General features: G+C 44.3%; 1 protein-coding gene across 1 annotated transcript in view; it reads right to left on the minus strand.

Moving 5' to 3' along the window:
- The window catches only part of PHLPP1 (PH domain and leucine rich repeat protein phosphatase 1), a 191883-nt gene that overhangs the window by 36499 nt on the left and 137136 nt on the right, over positions 1-18248 (minus strand). Inside the window, exons 5-8 of the mRNA XM_075532660.1 lie at positions 10959-11105; positions 10025-10255; positions 2388-2590; positions 740-800 (exon numbers count right to left, since the gene is read on the minus strand). Coding sequence (XP_075388775.1) covers positions 740-800; positions 2388-2590; positions 10025-10255; positions 10959-11105 — 642 coding nt within the window. The remainder of the gene's footprint in view (positions 1-739; positions 801-2387; positions 2591-10024; positions 10256-10958; positions 11106-18248) is intronic.

The following is an 18248-nucleotide window of genomic DNA, read 5'->3' on the forward strand; positions in this document are numbered from 1 at the left end:
CCCCTGAGATCAGGCTGTTCAAAGTAGTTGAGTATTTCCTTTGGAATTACCTCTCAAGTGAGTTTCAGTTTTAACATTAACACTATTAAAGTTTAATTTTTGGAAATGAATGCTATGGACAGAGTCACACAGTTCTCTCCTAAAACTATGGAAAGAGGTACAAATGGGACAGGCTGCCTTGCCGCAGAGAGCTCGGACAATGGCAGATGGCCGCATGCTCACAGGCAATCTCAGAAAAGCTCAGAGCTTACCCAGAATTCCCTCAGCCAACAGAGTGCTCGCTGCCCACAACATTCCAGGCCAACTTGGGGAGACTCGCTTGCTATTCTACATTGTAAGGAAGGACTCTTCTATTGAAAATCTCCCACCATGAAAAACAGCATCTAGTTTGTTCTTTTCAGCAACCTAACAGTCATAAATACTCTTTTTATGAGGTATGAGACCATATAGTATGGCTTTTAAAGCAGACTTTTCTCATTTTAAGGAAAAACATGAGAACATGGTTAATATGAAGGGGCTTTAAGAAAGTTTGTGGAAAAATCTATCTTTGCATTCAATTTATTCCATTAATTTTTTGAATCTCCCTGGGGCAATCCAAGAGCCACTGGACATTCTAGCCATGTGTTCTTCTATTTAGTAATCATTTCAACCAAAACTCGGAGTCTAAGTCAGTGTGGTTTTTCTGGCTTCGTCCACAGTACATTTGCGACTAAAGTGCTGTCAAGACTTGAGTCCTTACCTTGAAATATCCATGCAGGATAGGTAATTTGGAACTGGGTAAACATCAAGTTGAACAAGTTCTATGAGGGAAAACACACACACAAGACAAAACATTACTATTCAAGTGACAACACAGAGACTGTTTGTAATGTAGACTATCATGCCTCTGTTTCAGTCCCCATTGTTTGGTTAGTTTAGGAAGCACAATGAACCCATTTGTTCAACTCTGGAGCTAGGGAGAGGAGAACTTCTAATTTAATCACAAGGTCTTAGAGATTGAAATAAATCACTCATTCTACTTTTTTGCCTCCACTTGCTAAAATTGTATCTGGCAGATGAACTCACTGTACACTGTCTTGTGCAGTCAGGGTTCCTTCCTCAAACCAGTGCATCCTGGCTCTGAGGCCACCTCTCTCTACTGAAACAGCAATCCTGAAGACCACAGATGGACTCTGCCTCTCAAATCTGATAACCCTTTCTCAAACCTTTCCAGGTGAAATGCGACACCACAGCCCACCAGACTGCTTCTAGGACAGGGAGTTTCCAGAAGCCCACCCGCCTCTCTAAATCCCGAACAAAGATTTCGCTCAGTTCCTCTTTCTCCGCCTAGCTGTGTCTAGTTGCCTATCCTGACCCCAGCCAACTCTCAGGGTCCGTCTTCCCTCCACTCAGTACCTACTGTCTGGCTCGTCCCGCCGATTCTTCTTCCATTCCCAAACTCATTTCACCAGCAAGTTCTCAACAACTCACACATCAGACCATCTTCAAGAACTTGGATTTGGAAAATGGAGAATTAGCCCACTCTCCTGCCACTAATATATTCAGCAACAGCTTCCACGTGGATAGCCTTCAAGTCTTGCTTCCAGTATAAGTACTGTCTCCTCTGCTTCAGAAGTTCCACTGGCTCCTCCTTTGTCATAACAAGTTCAATGCTTCAAGATCCGACATCAACCATGTGCCCCTAATTACTTGCTGCCACTCCTCAGCAAAGGAGTACAGCTAGAACACTCCTTGGGAGTAAGGATGGTAAGACTTCATCTGGAATACGTGGGGAATGTCACTAGGAGGGCCTGGTCTTCGGAGAAGGCAGGGTGCTTAAGAAAAAGATCTTTCTCCTTTACCTTTTACATAGTTAGGGCACATGTGCACACACTTTCCGAGAGAGGTGCTAGAGTAGTAAATACGTGTCTTCATACTGTTCTCTAACTGACTGACAGAGTGCCTGCCACACCAGGGGTTTCCAGAAGACAGCTCAGGGGAAGTTCCTCAGGCTGATGTAGCGTGAAACTTGAGACCCTGGGGAGAATTCAAACCGGACCTGCCTGTCACTCCACAAATCAAAGCTATAATTGAGGTTGCAGATTCATTATCCTGACAAGGTTGCTCAAAAAAGTTCTTTTTCCCCTCTTCTTTTAAGCACAAGAGCCAAATAAGGAAGAGGGAGTCACTTCTCTAACAACAAGCCAGGATCAAGAGCGGGGCCCGCTACTTCCTTTATTCTCTACTACCCTTCTGGACCAAGCCGGAATTCGCCTCTTGCGACTTTTATCTCAGCGAAATGTGACACTTATTTGACTAACAGGCAAATCCGACAGAGGCAGTGCTGACAGCGCTGGATAAATTCTTGGAACCCAGAGAGAAACTCGGATAGGGTCCGTGTTACGTACCATTAGAAGAGGCATAGAGTGCTTTTAGGAAATAGCCACAGATGTTCAAGGTCACCAGCTGATTCCGTTCACAGTGCAAGACTTCGATGTTGCTGAAAACCGCAGCGTCTAGGCCACCCAGTTTATTGTCACGCACGTCAAGCTGAGTGACGTGTGGAAGAAAGTCCACTTCATCTGCGATTAGCTTCTTAATTACGTTCAGTCTTGAGGGGACAGAGAGACAGAGCGCGACTATCATTAAATTCGATGCACTAATAACCAGCCATACCCTAAAATGGCAGAGTAACAATAAAACAAATTTATAGTCCTTCTCCATAATTTCTTTCATCTCAGCACCTGGTCATATTTTGCAGCAGCTTATTTTTGCTTCAGCACCACAAGGTTATATATGAAACGAAACTTAGACCTTGGTGCCTGGAAAAAGAGCAAGCACACTGACTTCACCTTAAATCATTTCAAGAGGGGGAAAAACAACTTGAGCATTTATTTCTAAAGAAATTGGTGAGCAACTATTGACACCAGCCTGAGAAGAACACTAGAATCAAAAGCGAGCGAGCCATGGCGCAGAGCGCGGCCATGGGGAGGGCCGGAGGAGCAGGTGGACAGCAGTCTCCCGGAGGCCAGGACTAAAGGCTGACCCTGAAAAGAAATGCGTGAGTAGGGCCCACACATGCAACCCAGGAGGGGTTGCAGGAGCAAGGTCACCTTGGTGGTTACCACAGCTAGAGCCTTCTTTAAACAGTGCTTAGAAACGTGCAACCAATGCTCACGTTTGGCATCTGGGATTCTTTGAGAAATCAGAAAATGAAGGGCAATAGTGAGGACTGGTTACTGTAAGGGGGAGCAGGGCAAAGGGCAACACTGGAAGGGTGCCTGGTCACCAGAGCCTGGTCACCACTAAGCAAAACCTGTGAGAGCCAGAACTCACCTGCCCGCCCTTGTTTTCCCACATAGGCGGCAGTCTTACTGCTTCTCTACCACTCATTGTCATTGCAGTGGAGACTATTTGAGGGTCTCCTTCTCCAACAGGTGCCTGCTTCCACAGGCTTTACTAGGATTCGTTAGCTACCTGGCCCAACGTATTGTGGATGAACCACAAGAGGTAGTTACGTAGCAACGGGGACTGTGAACCAACATAACTACTATCCACTTAGCTTCAAAGGGAAGGAAAATCAATCTGCCCAATTTCTAACATGCTGGGCTAAGCCTACATCCTTCAGAAACAAACCACCGCCACCACCACTACCCCACAAGGGCTACCCCTTGGTAGAAGAGCATTCCTATTAAAGTTAAGAGTTCAAGAAAATGAAAGTTCTCTGTAGTGAATTTCTGCCCTTTAAAAAAATTAAGTAAAAATTATGGGGTTTGAATTATTAATAGCACTATCATGAAGCTGGTGAAGCACAAAGTTGAGTGACAGCTAAGAGCTAGAACTGGCACATATGGCCTCTTCAAATAAATGTCCCCAAGAGGGTTGGTTGTTGTTTTTAAATTATTATTCCAGGTTGTTAAGTTTAAAAACCTGGCCCCAACCCACAATTTGTCTATTTCCAAATGCTCACTAGATTATTTGAAATTCAGGGAATTTTTTTAAAGCTCATTTTAGCTATAACAGAATTCAGAATTTTAAAAATCCTCCCTGTGTCCTCCCCGTTCTATGTTTAGGTAACCTTAATAATATCGATTATCTTTATTTAAAAGCATCCTACTAATTTCATAATTAACACCCATGAATTTAATAAAACAAAAGATTAAAATGTAAGGAAAGTTAACATTCCCACTGGTTAGCTTCAATTGCCAAGTCTTAACATGATTCAAATACTGTCCCAAGGCTTTAAGTTTACTCAAATGTACACCTATTTAGGACACATTTTAAAAACAAACAGTTTTATTGGGACATATAGTCAAAATATCAATTCAGTGGTTCAATCATGCCAAGAAGAATTGTACAATTATCACCACAATCAACTTTAGAACATTTTCTTCTTTCTTGTACTCCTTGTTATTAGCTCCCTATTAAAATCCTCTACCAACCAATAAAACTTCAGCTAACATAGTTGTGTAGTTTACTTCATAAATAGTCATTGAGTATTTACTATGTGTAGGGAGGCAGTCTCAGTTTGTTGGTCTACACTTTGCGAATACGACTTTGGGCAAGTCACCTCTTATCTCTGCAAACTGAATTCCAATATGTAAAATGGGGGCAGCATCTTCCTTATCCTTTAGGGCAGTGGGGAGGACCAAGTAACTGGTACAAGTACTTTCTTCCAAATCTGTCCTGGAGAAAGTACAGCTAGAATGTTCCTTAGAAATGAGAACGGTGAGGTTGGCTTGTGGGTTTGCGACATGCACCCAGGAGATCCAGTTCCTGGAGAAAGGCAACACGCACAGTAAGTACAGGACCAGCAAGAGAGAGGCAGGCCTTCGATGAGCCAGACTGCCACGGTGGCTGCAACAAGGGCTCTGGCAGAACACCACTGTGAGGCTGGTGCAGGACCGGGCAGGGTTTTGCTCTGTTGCACAGAGGCTGCCGTGAATCTGAACAGCAGGACCAGGAACAGCTGGGAGTTCGGAAACTGTGAAGGGCTACAGGCTGTAGGCTGTGATGACCACCTAGGTCTTGGTGGGAATTATGGTGTTTGTCAACAGGTTTTGCAGTTTCCTGAGGGATTCAGATATGCCATAAAAAGTATAATGGCAAATGTGCAATGAGTGTCATAAATGAGGGAAAGAGAATGACTGTACAAGATGCTGGGGAAGAGGAAACCCTCACAGACCTCCGCTGATGGTGGAATTTGGGAGATGTGAAGGGAGGCAGCAGCAGGGGGCCCTGCGACCACACATGCCTGGGGACTGGGGTTCCTCAGAGCAGAGTGCTCTTTGAAAGCAATGAGGATCTGGCTGTAGAGATGGGTGGGCTTATTCAGTCAAATATTGTCCAAGTACTGTACCTACTAAGTGCCAACACCACAGACTCAAAAGTACATGAGAACAGGGCTTCTGGCAAAGGGCTATTTTCTTCATTTCTAAGCCATCACAGACTAATGCCTGGACCTGGTACACTGGGTACCCAGCTCTGACTGCCTGGGTCACACCATGTGGGTCAACACCACTGACCCAGCTTAGTCCTTGCTCAAGGAGCTGCAGCTGCCCACAGAGCACACGGGTACTGAGGCTGTGCCACACTGCTATGCGTTTTTGAAAGTCATCTCAAATTCTGTATCTATCTGCTTATGGAGCAGAAAGCAAACCTCTGGCTTGGCAGCCCAGGCTGGTGGACTATATACATGATACTACATGGGGGGACAGAGCCTCGGCCTCCAGCTATGCACAGGGGAGACTGGAGTTTGAGTGCTTTGATGCAGGACTGCCCTCACCTGTGAGCACTGCACAACCACTCAGGTGGGAAGGTGAGCAAGGAGCGGGATGCAGGAGAGGCACCAACACAGCAGAAATGACAAGGCTTATGCCAGACTCCGCTGCCAGAAGTTCTGCCTTTGCTTAGCCAAGCCCAGGAGGGCAAAAGCAGGGACGACCTGGCCTCGCAGACCCCGTTTCCCCTGCATGTGGGTTCCCGCACCCAAAGTGGACGACTCAGAGGAAGTGAGCAGCTGAAGTGGAGTAAGTCTGTCCCCAGGAAAGAGGACGACAGAGGGAGAATGAAAACACGGAAGAAAGAGAAAGGGCAGAGCTGTGAGAACCTGTGTAACCACCAAGACAGAAAGCAGACAAAGATCCAGGAGCGACAGAATAAAGCCGTTCCCGAGTCAAGGCACTTAAATAGAAAATTAAACTGCTTTTAAAATACATTTCCATCTGAAGGAACAAGAAACTCACATCAGTAAAATCAGTCCTGTGTGTATAGAAACAAAGTGAAACATCTCTAAGGCTGCTCTACCTGCTGTAATTTAATAACATTACCTCAAATTTTAGGCACAACTGACCAGAATTCTCTCCCTTCAGCTGAGGGGTCTGGAAAGCAGTAGGTCAACAATTCCAGAGAGCCTGGGGCCTGTCCCTACTGAAATCCCTCAACTCAAAATATCTTTTTTTTAAAGAACTTCTTAAATTATGATTTGGGTGAAAGTTTCCAGGGAAAATTGGTTTTCCATCCAACAATTCATACACATTTGGCTCTGTGACATTGAGTTTAACTCTCACAGCAGATGGGTGTGTTCCCACGTCCTCCAGGTTTACCGTCCTAGGCCTTCCTGCCTGCCTATGAGCGTTCCTAGGGGTCAGTGATACCCTGGGGGCTGGCGTGGTCCAGAGCAGGCCATGCTGGTGCTACTGCCCACCTTGTAGGCCTGTCTGTCAGTTGGATGAAAGCTGAGTCCCAGCGTGAATTCAGTGCCAGGCTTGAAGGGGGACTAAGGACCATAGTCTTGGGGTTCCACCAATCTTTATCAAGTCAGTACGCCTGCTTTTCTTTTCTGAATGCTATCTTCTTTATGTACCAGTAACCCCAAACCATCTTATGACTATTACCCAAAGCCAATGCAGCCCACGGTCTTCAGCTCCATCAAAGTTCTAACACTGACTGGGTGGGAAAAAAAAACAAAACAAAACAGAACCTGAATTCTAAAACAGGAGTAGTATTCTAAATCTAAGTGTCTTGGAGGCAAATAATGTTAACAAATGGGAAAGAAACTTAAGAGCACATTCTTCAGTTGTCAAAATTTCCAAGTCAGATAAAGAATGACTGTTTTGTATCCTGTATATTAATAATTCAAGATCTGCGCATCTTGAGCACGTCCCTGGTGGGTAAGGCCTGATTCCCTTAGCCTGAGGTAAGGTAAAGCCATGCCATTCTCTGTGAGGCGGAGATGTGATTTCTAGGTCACAGCACATGAGTGGGGAAGAAAATGGACCAGAGGGTGCTACTCTATATTGATGCCAGGAGACAAGTCTGAGGAGGGGGCTGGGCTGTTACCACAGAGGAGAGCAGCCAGTGGTGCGGAAGACCAACAGGTGCAAAGATAGCAAGAAAAGTAGCAGAACAGTTTCCCTGAGCACAGAGAGGCCCTCGTCGGGTACTAATGACACTACATAACCCTTGCTGGGAGAGTCAGATATTTAACTGAAGCCTCTGCACAACCCTGTAAATTAGGGTCTGTGATTTATAGATGCATAAAACAGAGGCCCAAGAAACAAGTCAACTTGCCCGAGAGGCGATACGTCTAGAATGTGGTAATGTCAAACTGGACATACTCATGCTAAAACCCAAGCCCTAAGCCCTCCAACGTGCTCTGTAGAAGTTCCATTGGTTTCCCCTCACAGAACACGGTAACACCCCCTCCTTACATGTGGCTCTGCTCATTGGAAACTTGGATGGCATCTCACCTTCTAGTGGCAGAGCATCTCTCATGTACCACTCATGTAGCACTTGCCTGTGGAGAGTGGACTGATCAAATCCAAAGCACAGAGTGTTGGAAAAGAAGAGATGGAAGGCTACATCCTAACTTGGTCTGACAGTACATCGTGGGTTTTATATTTTCTAAAGAATAGTTAATCAAAGGCCGAGCCATTTAGAGGAGAAAACAGAATAAATAAGCTAGTGAAGTAAATTAAATCAATTTAATAAGTAAACTAGTATAGCTACAAGGTGTTAGTTCATACATGTAATGGGCTTATTTCAAACAAAATATGTTAAAACACATGGCTGCAGATAAGTTTTCTCAACTCGCCTTAGTCTTGTCAGAGTGCCTTCCAAAAAAAGGTCCGATCACCACCACAGTGGCTTCTGAGGGGACTGATCTGCTGAACCAGTTCAATTCAAGGGAGAGAGGTCAGCCTAGAAGGTCCTGGTGAATGCTTTGTTGGAGACTTCAGAGGGGTCCTATTGATAGTTTTTCTCGAAGGACACGGGATAATTGCAGGGGCTTTATAAGAAAAAGTTATTTTCCCACCAATGAGGAAAAGGTTAGGAAAACTGCACCCAGGAATTATTTTTCCACCACGACAATGTACCTGGCTCACTCTTCATGGGTAATGAGGACTGTCTCAGCAGAATTTTGTTGAAGTCCTTACCCTATTGTAAAACATACGGGGCAGTGTCTGACCTCCTCTGTCTTGACCAGAGGGAAGGCGTAGAATCAAATTTAACATCAGCCCGCGGCCAACTCTTAGGAGGCTGAGATCAGGCAAGCTTCTACCCTCCATTTATCTTTATTCTGGTACCAACTATCCCTCGCATATCCCTCTCTACTTCTCAGCTGGATTGGATAATGCATTGTAATGGCTACACAGAACTCACAAACCATACTCATGTTAGGGGCTTATTTAGGGAAGTCAACAGACTACAACTGAGGATTAGAAATGTTCAAGACAGTTCTTCAGACAGGGCAGTTGACCTCACAGCCAGCAGGTCCCTAGACCTCTACCCTGCTCAAGCAATGTTACAAATCTCTTAGAGATGCCAATATATGCCCAAAGGGCATGCCACTCAACCATTAGTCTCAATCAAAGGTGCTCACCTCTAACTCAGTGGATGAGCACACCTACTCTCCCCAATTAAGTGTTAAAGAAGCCTCACTCCACAGGTAGGACTCTTTGAGAAGAAACTCAGCTTTACTTTCTGTGTGGGCAGGGAAGCCCACTGCTCTCTTGTGCTCTGGCTCATCTGCCATTTCTCTAGTCTTACAGCTTTGTGTCTTGGATTGAGGAGGCTCAATGCACCAAGATCTCAAGGTTATAAAGATGTGTTCCACTCCTGGCTGGGCTTTCTTGATGGTAGTGAGATTCTTCCCTCAAACTTCTGAGATGACTCATTTTATACTAGGGATGGCAAGACTGACCAATCCCCACGACAGTTTCAAGTTTTTAATTCCAATCACAACTTTGTTAACCATCACTCAAAAGGAATCATGCCATTCTGTCTGCATCTTCTCTCATCTTCCCTTATGAAGACTCATCAGGAAAAGCCATTTGGTGGGATCTACAGAGTCTGGGGCTACAGAGCCATATTAAATAATTCTCTGCACTGCACTCATCCACCTGCAGACTTTGCCTCAAAAGAACATAACTTGAGTCGCTTATGGACGCCCAAAATGCCATTTTGATATGGTATAAATCCAAGAGTGCAGCATTCTTAAGGGAAGGGTCCGAAAGATGGGACCCCCATCTTTAGAAGCGCACAGACTTAAATATAGGGTGTGCTGAGACTTTGATAGCTTGGAAGTTTTCTTTACTAAAGGTGCCTATGATTTGGGAATGATATTTTTTACTTACCCTCATCTATTAAGAAAAACAAAGAAGAAAAAAATAAGAGATGCTCAATGATGTCAAATGCCTGAAATGAACCACAGAAAAGAAGGCCTAAGAGAAAAATATTCACTTTCCTCTCAATTACACGGTTTTCATTCATTGTAAATAGTTCTCTCTGACTTTATGCCCTTATCTGTTCATGCAAATTAAAACTGGGCTCAAATTCCTAAAACACAGTGAAGCCTTCAAGAGAGAAATTTCAGACGTGAGCAAACCCTACCATCAATCATTCCTTCGTCTAGGAAGAACCAAGGAAGTGGACCATCATTGCAACTAACCAGGCTTGCCTGGGCTCAGTGGACAGTAACCGGTCCCTAATGACAAGCAAACCAAACACATGGGATACAGTTCTCCAAGGGAAAAAAAATTACCTGAGATCCACATGTTTAATGTGAGGCATTTTTCTTAACGCCTGTAGCCTCAGGGCCTCCATGCAGTTTCCAGACATGCAGAGCTTGTCCACGGCAGTCAGTTTCTCCAACACCTCTGGAATGTCAGTGAATTCATTGAAAGAAAGGCTGAGATAACTCAACTGGTGCATGTTCTCCAACTCGGCAGGAAGCGACTGGAGGAAATTTCCATCCAGCAAAAATGTCTGCAAACTAGTCAAAGAAAACATCGGGATTACAAAGTAAAATATGTGAAATCCACACCCTGCTCATCAACATCACTCAATGACTGCTGCTGGGTAGATGTGACTCATAGTGACCCTGCATGGCAGAGTAGAGCTGCCCTGTGGTTTTCGAGACTGTAAGTCATTATAAGAGTAGAAAGCAACATAAAAAACAAAATCACGAACCACAGAGAATGCACTTGCTTCTCAAAAAATGCACAAGGTCAGAGCCTGGGGCAGTCTTGGTCCAGAAAGATAAACTCAGAGATAAGGATCTTAATCTCTTCCTGAAAATCACTGTTATGGCCAACTTTCCCAATTTAGGCATAAATGAGAACAACATGAACCCTCTGCAATGTGAACATGGTCCTTCCATCCTTCCTGGTTATTTTATTTTTAAAAATGAATTCTGAAGTTCTAGAGTTTAACACAACTCAGAAAGTGAGAAAGCAGCCCCCTGCTCCCTTCGACACATTTAGACGAACTCACCCACAGAGACCTTCAGTGCTAAACTGGGGTCTTTCACTTTCTTACACGATTACAAAGTCTGCAGAAAAGTCACACCGGACAGGACTGTCTCCTGATGCGAGCAAAGTGGCATCAAGGAGAATCGACAAAGCGCTGCAGCCGGCATGCAGGGCTCCTGAGCCAGCGGTCCCGGTACCTAGTCCAGAAAGCAGTAAGGTACGCACTTGTGCATGACACCGACGGCGGCGGGAACTGCTCTCAGGCCGTTGCAGGACACATTCAGCTCTGTCAGGGTTGGAATACTGCACACTGCTAACGGGAAGTCTCCTAAGTGATTATTGGAAAGGTTGAGACTCTTCAACTTGGTGAACCTATGAAAATGAAACAATACAAAAGGAAAGAAGACAAGTGTCACCGCTGCATACAGCATCCTACAACTCCATACATTAGCACACAACTTCTCCCAGCCTGAGGGAGGCACAGCACCCTTGGGAGCTCAGTGACTCTCCAGCCAGCATTTTATCTACAGCATAACATTGGACTTCAAAGCCAATGTGTCGGTTTGAAAAAGGTTGATGGTTTGTGGAGGGCAGCTCTGTTGTGTGCTTAACTCATATGTGAAGGAAACTGGAGAGCTGGAAACGAGAGCACCCCAGGGCTCGTTGGTCCCAGACAAGCCCAGACTTTCCTGCTTCACACCTCTCATACCTGAGGAGCTCTGGGGGCACACTGGTTAGCATTTGTCTGCTAACTGAAAAGTCAGCTGTTCAAAGCCACCAGCAGCTCCATGGGGGGAAAACATGGCAATCTGCTTCCAGGAAGATTCACACATAACCACTCCCCAAAACCAAGTCACTGTTGTGAAATACATTCCTGCTCAGCTCCCCTACAGGGTTTCTGAGACTGAATCCTTATGGAAGCAAGCTACCTCACCTTCCTCCCATGGAGCAGCTGGTGATCATGACCCACAGACCCTGCCATTAGCTGTCCAGTCCTTACCCTGCAGGCAAGGGTGACCTGTGGGACAGTTCTACTCTGTCCTATAAGGTCACCATGACTTGGAATTGACAGGATGGCAGTGAGTGTTCTCAAATCCAAACCTGGATTAATGACTTCACAGAGCTTCCGAGACAACATCAGTACTGCTGACCATACTCACGCAAAGTCTTTCCACTTCCCTTTAACTACTGTCATCAGGTTTCCTCCTCACTCTTTCTAGACCCCTTTCCCTGTGTTTCCTTCTTTCTTCCTCATCTCCACTTGCTACTCCCAATTTAGGTGTGGGAAGTCCCTGGATTTCAAACAAGATGCGACCTAAGTGTGAAGTCAAGTGCAATCTCTAGGTGAGTCAGAGCTGGGGCATGAAGGTCTTACTTAGTTTTACTTTAGAGCAGTGGTTCTCAACCTTCCTCGTGCTGCGACCCTTTAATGCAGTTCCTCATGTTGTGATGACCACCCCCCCACGACAAAATTATTTTCATTGCTACTTCATAACTGTAATTTTGCTACTGTTATGAATCAGATGAGCCCTGTGAAAGAGTCGTTCAACCCCAAAGACTCCACGACCCACAGGCTGAGAGCCACTGCTTTAGTGCAAGAAAGGAATCCTGGTGGCAAAGAGGGTTTTTAACCTCAAGGTTGGCAGTTCAGACCTCCAGGAGCTGCTCTGGAGAGAAATAAGGCTGCGCGGGTTACTGCTTCAGACACCATAAGGAGCAGCTCTGCTCTGTCACGCAGGGGTGCTAAGAGCCAGAACTCACTCACCGAGAGAGGGTTTGGGGTGAGGGCAAGAAAAGGCTCAAAGCTTTTGTAAGGATTTACAGACTGCGTGGGCAGCAAGTGAGGGTGATTGTGAGGAAGAATTTGTTGTCAATAGGGTTGGTTGGTCCTTGGTGAGGACAGATTCACATCAAATTAAGGGCAAGTAGTTGTCTTTAAGTCAGAAGCTTGTAACCATTTTATAACTTGTCTGCTTTATGCTCTGAAGTTGGATACGTTCAAACCCAGACTGGATTGCTCCCGGGTCTTCCTTCTCAACGAGGTTGTGCTGTGGTCTTTTTACCACTCTGTGGATGGCTCTCTCAACCCCATCCTAGGTCTCCCAGCCCAGACCCAAGCAGGACTACCCTTCCTCCACACCAGCACGCCCCGCTGTTCTTATTTTGCTGGTCTTCCTCCTCTTTCTCAGTTACCCCAACAATTAAAGACAAGATCAGTAATATTTACTTCTGTTCCCTCTCTGTTTGACCCACTGCAGACGTCTGCTCTGTTTCTATTTGTGATGAGAATCTTTGGTTGTCTCAGGGTAATTTTTTCAAAAGCAGCACAACTCTGAGTAGACTGGAGACACACATTGCAGAACTAAATCCAAGGCCATTCCCTCAGCAGTTCAACAGAAACGCTCAACAGAGCTGTGGGCTTTTCCCTTTATTCCACCCAGCAAGTGGGCAGTGTATCTACTGCACAGGGTGGAAGTGTGGATTAGTATAATGGGGCTCATGGTTGTTGGCTGAGTATAAACTGAGTAGTGCTTTAAATTAAATATAAACTCAGGAAAGAGTTCTTGTTAAACCTGAAAAACATTTTGTAATCAGTCTGCTCTCTATTTTATCATTGGACCCATTAAAATCAAATCCAAACCCGCTGCTGCTGAGCTGGTTAACCTGCTTGGCCGATAGCCCACCAGCTACACCAAGGGAGCAGTGTGGCAGAGTCTGGTTCCATAGAGATTGCAGCCGTCTGTGGAAACCCGGTCCCCCAGGGTCACTGGGTGGGACTAGATTCAGAGGCAATGAGGCATTCATTTTGGAATATGCTATGAACTTTTCGGAAAGTGGAAACTGAAGCACAGGCTTTTGAAAAGTGTAGGTCAACAAGAACAAGAACAAATTAGGGGAGGGTTCCTCCAATGCAAACCTATTTTCCAAAACAGCAGCACTTGAGAATGAAGAAAAGGAGTACTGAGTGAAATGAGTACAACTACAACTGACAAGCTTAAATGGAAGAGGGGAAAAAAGCTCTCAACAACCTCTCCCCCCATTACTTTTGTGTCGGGGGTTTTGTTTTCTGTATTTGAGATGTGGTGCATTGAATTTCTCCATCAGTAGTTAACAACAACAACAAAAATGGCCCTCAGGCCTAGGAACCTGCCCCACACACACAGCTGGGCTCAGCCACTGGAGATGGGTGACTCATGGAGCCTGGTGGGTAGTCCCAATTCAGCTGACAGCAGCATAAAGTACAAATCCATTTCTAAGGAATGTAATATAATTTCACTAATGTTTTTAAAGAAAATAATCTTTGTATATTGAGCAAGCTAACTATGATCCAAGAAAAAGTTTAGAAACCCTTGTTCTTGATAGAAAATGTAGGGTTCTTAGCTCTGCCAAATTAATGGGTAAATTAGCACGTGTCTAAAGATCCAGCTGCAAACACAAAACTAGCTTATTAATAACCTACAATATGCAGATAACACAACCTTGCTTGCTAAACGTAAGGAGGGCTTGAAGCAGCTGCTGATGAAATTCAAGGACTACAGTATGAACTGTAACTCAATGTACAGAAAACCAAAGTCCTCAAAACTGGACCAACATCATGGTGAGCATAGCAGACACTGAAGTTGTCAAGGATTTCTTTTTAGTTGGATCCGCAATCGAGGCTCAGTAAGTATCAGTCAAGAAATCAAATGACGGCTGCTTCAGTCAAATCTACCTCACAAGACTTCTTTAAAATGTTAAAGAGCAAAGAGGTTAGTTTTAGGATTAAGATGCACCTGGCCAAGTCATGGTATTTTCAATTGCTTCATATGGACTTGAAATCTCAATCATGAATGAGGAAGACCATAGAAGAATTGAAGGAACTGTAATATAGTGTTGGCGAAGAATATTGACAGTACCTTGAGGCTGCCAAAAGAACAAACAAATCTATCTTGGAAGTACAACCATAATGCTCCTTAGAAACAAGGATGGTAAGACTGTCTCTTATACATATTAAGAGGGACCATTCCCTGGAAAAAGACATCATGTTTGATAAAGCAGGATTAATGAGAAAGAGGCGGCGTTCAAGGAGATGGATGGATTGACACAGGGGCTACAACAATGGGCTCCAAACACTACAATTGTGAGGCTAGCACAGGGCCATGCAGAAGTATTTCACTCCGTTACACAGAGTGTGGGGTCTGACTTGATAGCACCTAGTAGTCACAAGACCATGGTCAGTCAGTTTGCCTACAAAAGCTAAAAGAATTAGAAAGCCCTGTGGTATATTTGACCACAACAATTTGTTAGCCACCTATGCACACACACAATACCAAATTTAATGAGTGGTACTTGAGGTGACCGCCCTTCCTGATTCCCCAGGGTTAGAAGAGGCCTTTGAAGTAGTGTCTCAAGCTTACAGTGATGTGACTATTGCACACAACCAGGGATCTAACACTGTCCATCATCATTACTATTCATCTCTCCTCCACCAGTCCCATCTTTCAAGTGTTTCATACAAATGGATTATCTACAACAATTAGTGATTGCCTGGGGTAGCTGAAAGAATTTTAAGCCACAGGTTTGGGTTAGTTTTGGTTTGGTTTTGAAGGCCTCACAGTAGTGCACGGGAAGCGCTTGCCTTTTCGTCCTGATCGTCTCCATCCAGGGTGGCATGGACAATGAATTTCCACTGTGATGTTGCTGTGGCCGTTGGGTGCCATTGAGTCAGTTATGGCTCATGGTGACCCTATGAACAGCAGAACGAAAGGCTGCTCATTCTCATAATTACCCTTATGTCTGAGCCCATTGATGCAGCCACTGTGTCAATCCATCTTGTCAAAGGTCTTCCTCCTTTTTGCTGACCCTCCCTTTATTTTACAAAGCAGGGTGTCTTTCTGGTCCCTTCTGATAACATGTCCAGGACATAAGGCAAGTCTCACCATCCTCACCTTCTAAGAAGCATTATAGTTGTACTTCATCCAAGACAGAATTGCTCATTTTTCTGATAGTCCATGGTATGTATATTCAATAGTCTTCACAATCATGGTTCAAAGGCACCAAACTCTACTTCATCCTTCCTTATTCTTTATCTAGCTTTTTCATGCAGATAAATCAATTGACAATGCCACGATTTGGGTCAGGTGCTTCTTAGTCCTCAAAAGTAACATCTTCATTTTTTTCCTCCTAAACAATTTAACAAGGTCTTTTGCAGCAGATAGGTGATTCAATTGCCTGATTTGAGCTTCCATGTGTATTGATCGAAGCTTCAAGTGAAGTCCTTGGCAGTTTCAATATTTCCTCTCTTTATTGTGTTGTTTATTACTCTAGTTGTGTGGATTTTTGTTTTGCTGTGGTAAAATTCATATTGAAGACTGCTCCAACTATTTCATCACTAAATGCTCCAAATCTTTGCTTTTCGCAAGCACAAGTTGTTGCCTGCATACTGCAGGATTTTAATAGGTCTCCCTTCAGTTCTGATGCCTTTCTCTTTTGCATATAATCGAGCTTCTCTGTTTATCTGGTTAACATACAGAGTGAAGTATGGTGAAAGGATACAATCATGACTCTCACTGTTCCTGATTTTAAACCAGTTTTCCCTTGTTCCATTTGAATAACTGCTCGAGGTCTATGTACAGGTTCTGCATGAACACAATGAAGGATTCTGGACCTCCAGGTCTTTGCAATGGTAATCATAATTCCTATGAGTCACACAATTGAATGCCTCTGCACAGTCAATTGAAAACAAGTGGACTCTTTCTGGTATTCTCTGCTTTAAGCTAAAATCTGATGTCAATAATATCTCCAGCTTCCTCCACCTTATGGAAATCTTGCTTAGTTCCCTGTTGGTGTGTGTTGCAGTGGGGTGTTTAAGTATCGCCAAGAAAATTTACTAGTACATGATATGATATTGCTCAATAATTTCTCCATTGTGGTTTGGAACCGCAATCTTAAAGTTAGCAATCTACCACTTACCTAACAGCATAACCAGGGTTGCAAAGAAAAAGCCAGTGTTGAAAAGGCCAACATTCCCTTATATTACAATTGAGGAAAAAAGAGCAAATATACACAAGTACTGGCAATCCTCAAACACTTCCCTCCCATAGTTGGGCTGGTTTTGTCAAGATCATAAATGTGCTTCATCTCTCAGCACTGATCTACACTCCGTTGCTCCAAATGCAAGTATTAATGTGCAAAGTTCCGGAAAGGAGACAAACAGGCAGGCACACATGCACACACAGACACACACACAATTGGTAACATTATGATAAAGGGAGAAAAGATTGAAGTTGTCAAGGATTTCATCTTGACATCAATGCTCATGGAAGCAGCAGTCAAGAGATCAAATGACACATTGCATTGGGTAAATCTGCTGCACAAGACCTCTTTCAATGGTCGAAGAGCCAAAATGTTAATTTCAGGACTACGATATGACTTCCCCGAGATGTGGTATTTTCAATCACCTCATATACATGTGAAAAAATGGGACACTGAATAATGAAGGCTGAAGACAGACGGATTGATGTATTTGAATTATGGTGCTGGTGAAGAATACTGACAAGTACCATGGTCTGCCAAATGAACCAAGAGATCTGTCCTGGGAGAAGCAAAGCCAGAATGCGCTTTCGAATCAAGGATGGCAAGACTTCCTCTCATCTACTCTGGAGGCACTATGTTGTCGGGAGTAACTGGCCCCTGGGCAAGAGCATCAGGCTTATTGTTAAGGAAGTAGTGCAGTGAAGAAGAAGGCCCCCAAGCTGAAGACACAGTGGCTGCAACAATGGACTCAAATAACAGGCTTACTTGGTGAGCACGGCGCAGGACCAGGCAGTGTCTGTGTTCTGTGCAGGCAAGGTGGCTAGGAGTTAAGCCAGCTTGATGGCACCTAACATCAAAAACAACATACCGAGGCAACAAAAACAAGTAAGTAGCAATAATAACTACTTGGAGGTCTAGTAGGCTTTAGATATAGCTACATTTTTAGAGGCTTTCCTGAGGAAATGAGGCTGGTCCTGATTGCCTGGGGGAGAAGTAGGTGCATTTTAAACCTACTCCAAATGTGTTTAAAAGGAGCATCAGACATTACATTCATGAAGAGGAAGTCATGCTTGTTTCACGCAATGAGTCTAACAGGAAAAAAAAATCAATATATACTTTTTGAATTATTCACCACAAGTGGGTCAATTAAAAAGATTCCCTGGGTGAAAGGCTTATCATTTCATAATACAGGTTTAACTTGTTTCTTCCCCGTGGGAGGGCAGGCTAATACACTTTGGAAATTATTAGGCTTCAGTATTAAATAAAGAAGGACCTGTTCAACACTGGGTGTGGATGCCTAGCTCCAGCCCTGGGCCCTGTTTCCCCTTAATTAGGGAGCACAGGGTCCCCCCTGGGGTTCCCAGTGGCTCTCTCCTAGTGCGGAAGCGCCCGGTTCCAAAATGCTCCCGCACCTCTGCTTTTGATTGAAAGATGGCTTTACCAGATTACCAAAACAATCCACACTTGTTTTAACAAGTCCAACTATAGACTCACATATAA

Source organism: Tenrec ecaudatus, chromosome 15, assembly GCF_050624435.1.
Source record: "Tenrec ecaudatus isolate mTenEca1 chromosome 15, mTenEca1.hap1, whole genome shotgun sequence".
Classification (NCBI taxonomy): domain Eukaryota; kingdom Metazoa; phylum Chordata; class Mammalia; order Afrosoricida; family Tenrecidae; genus Tenrec; species Tenrec ecaudatus.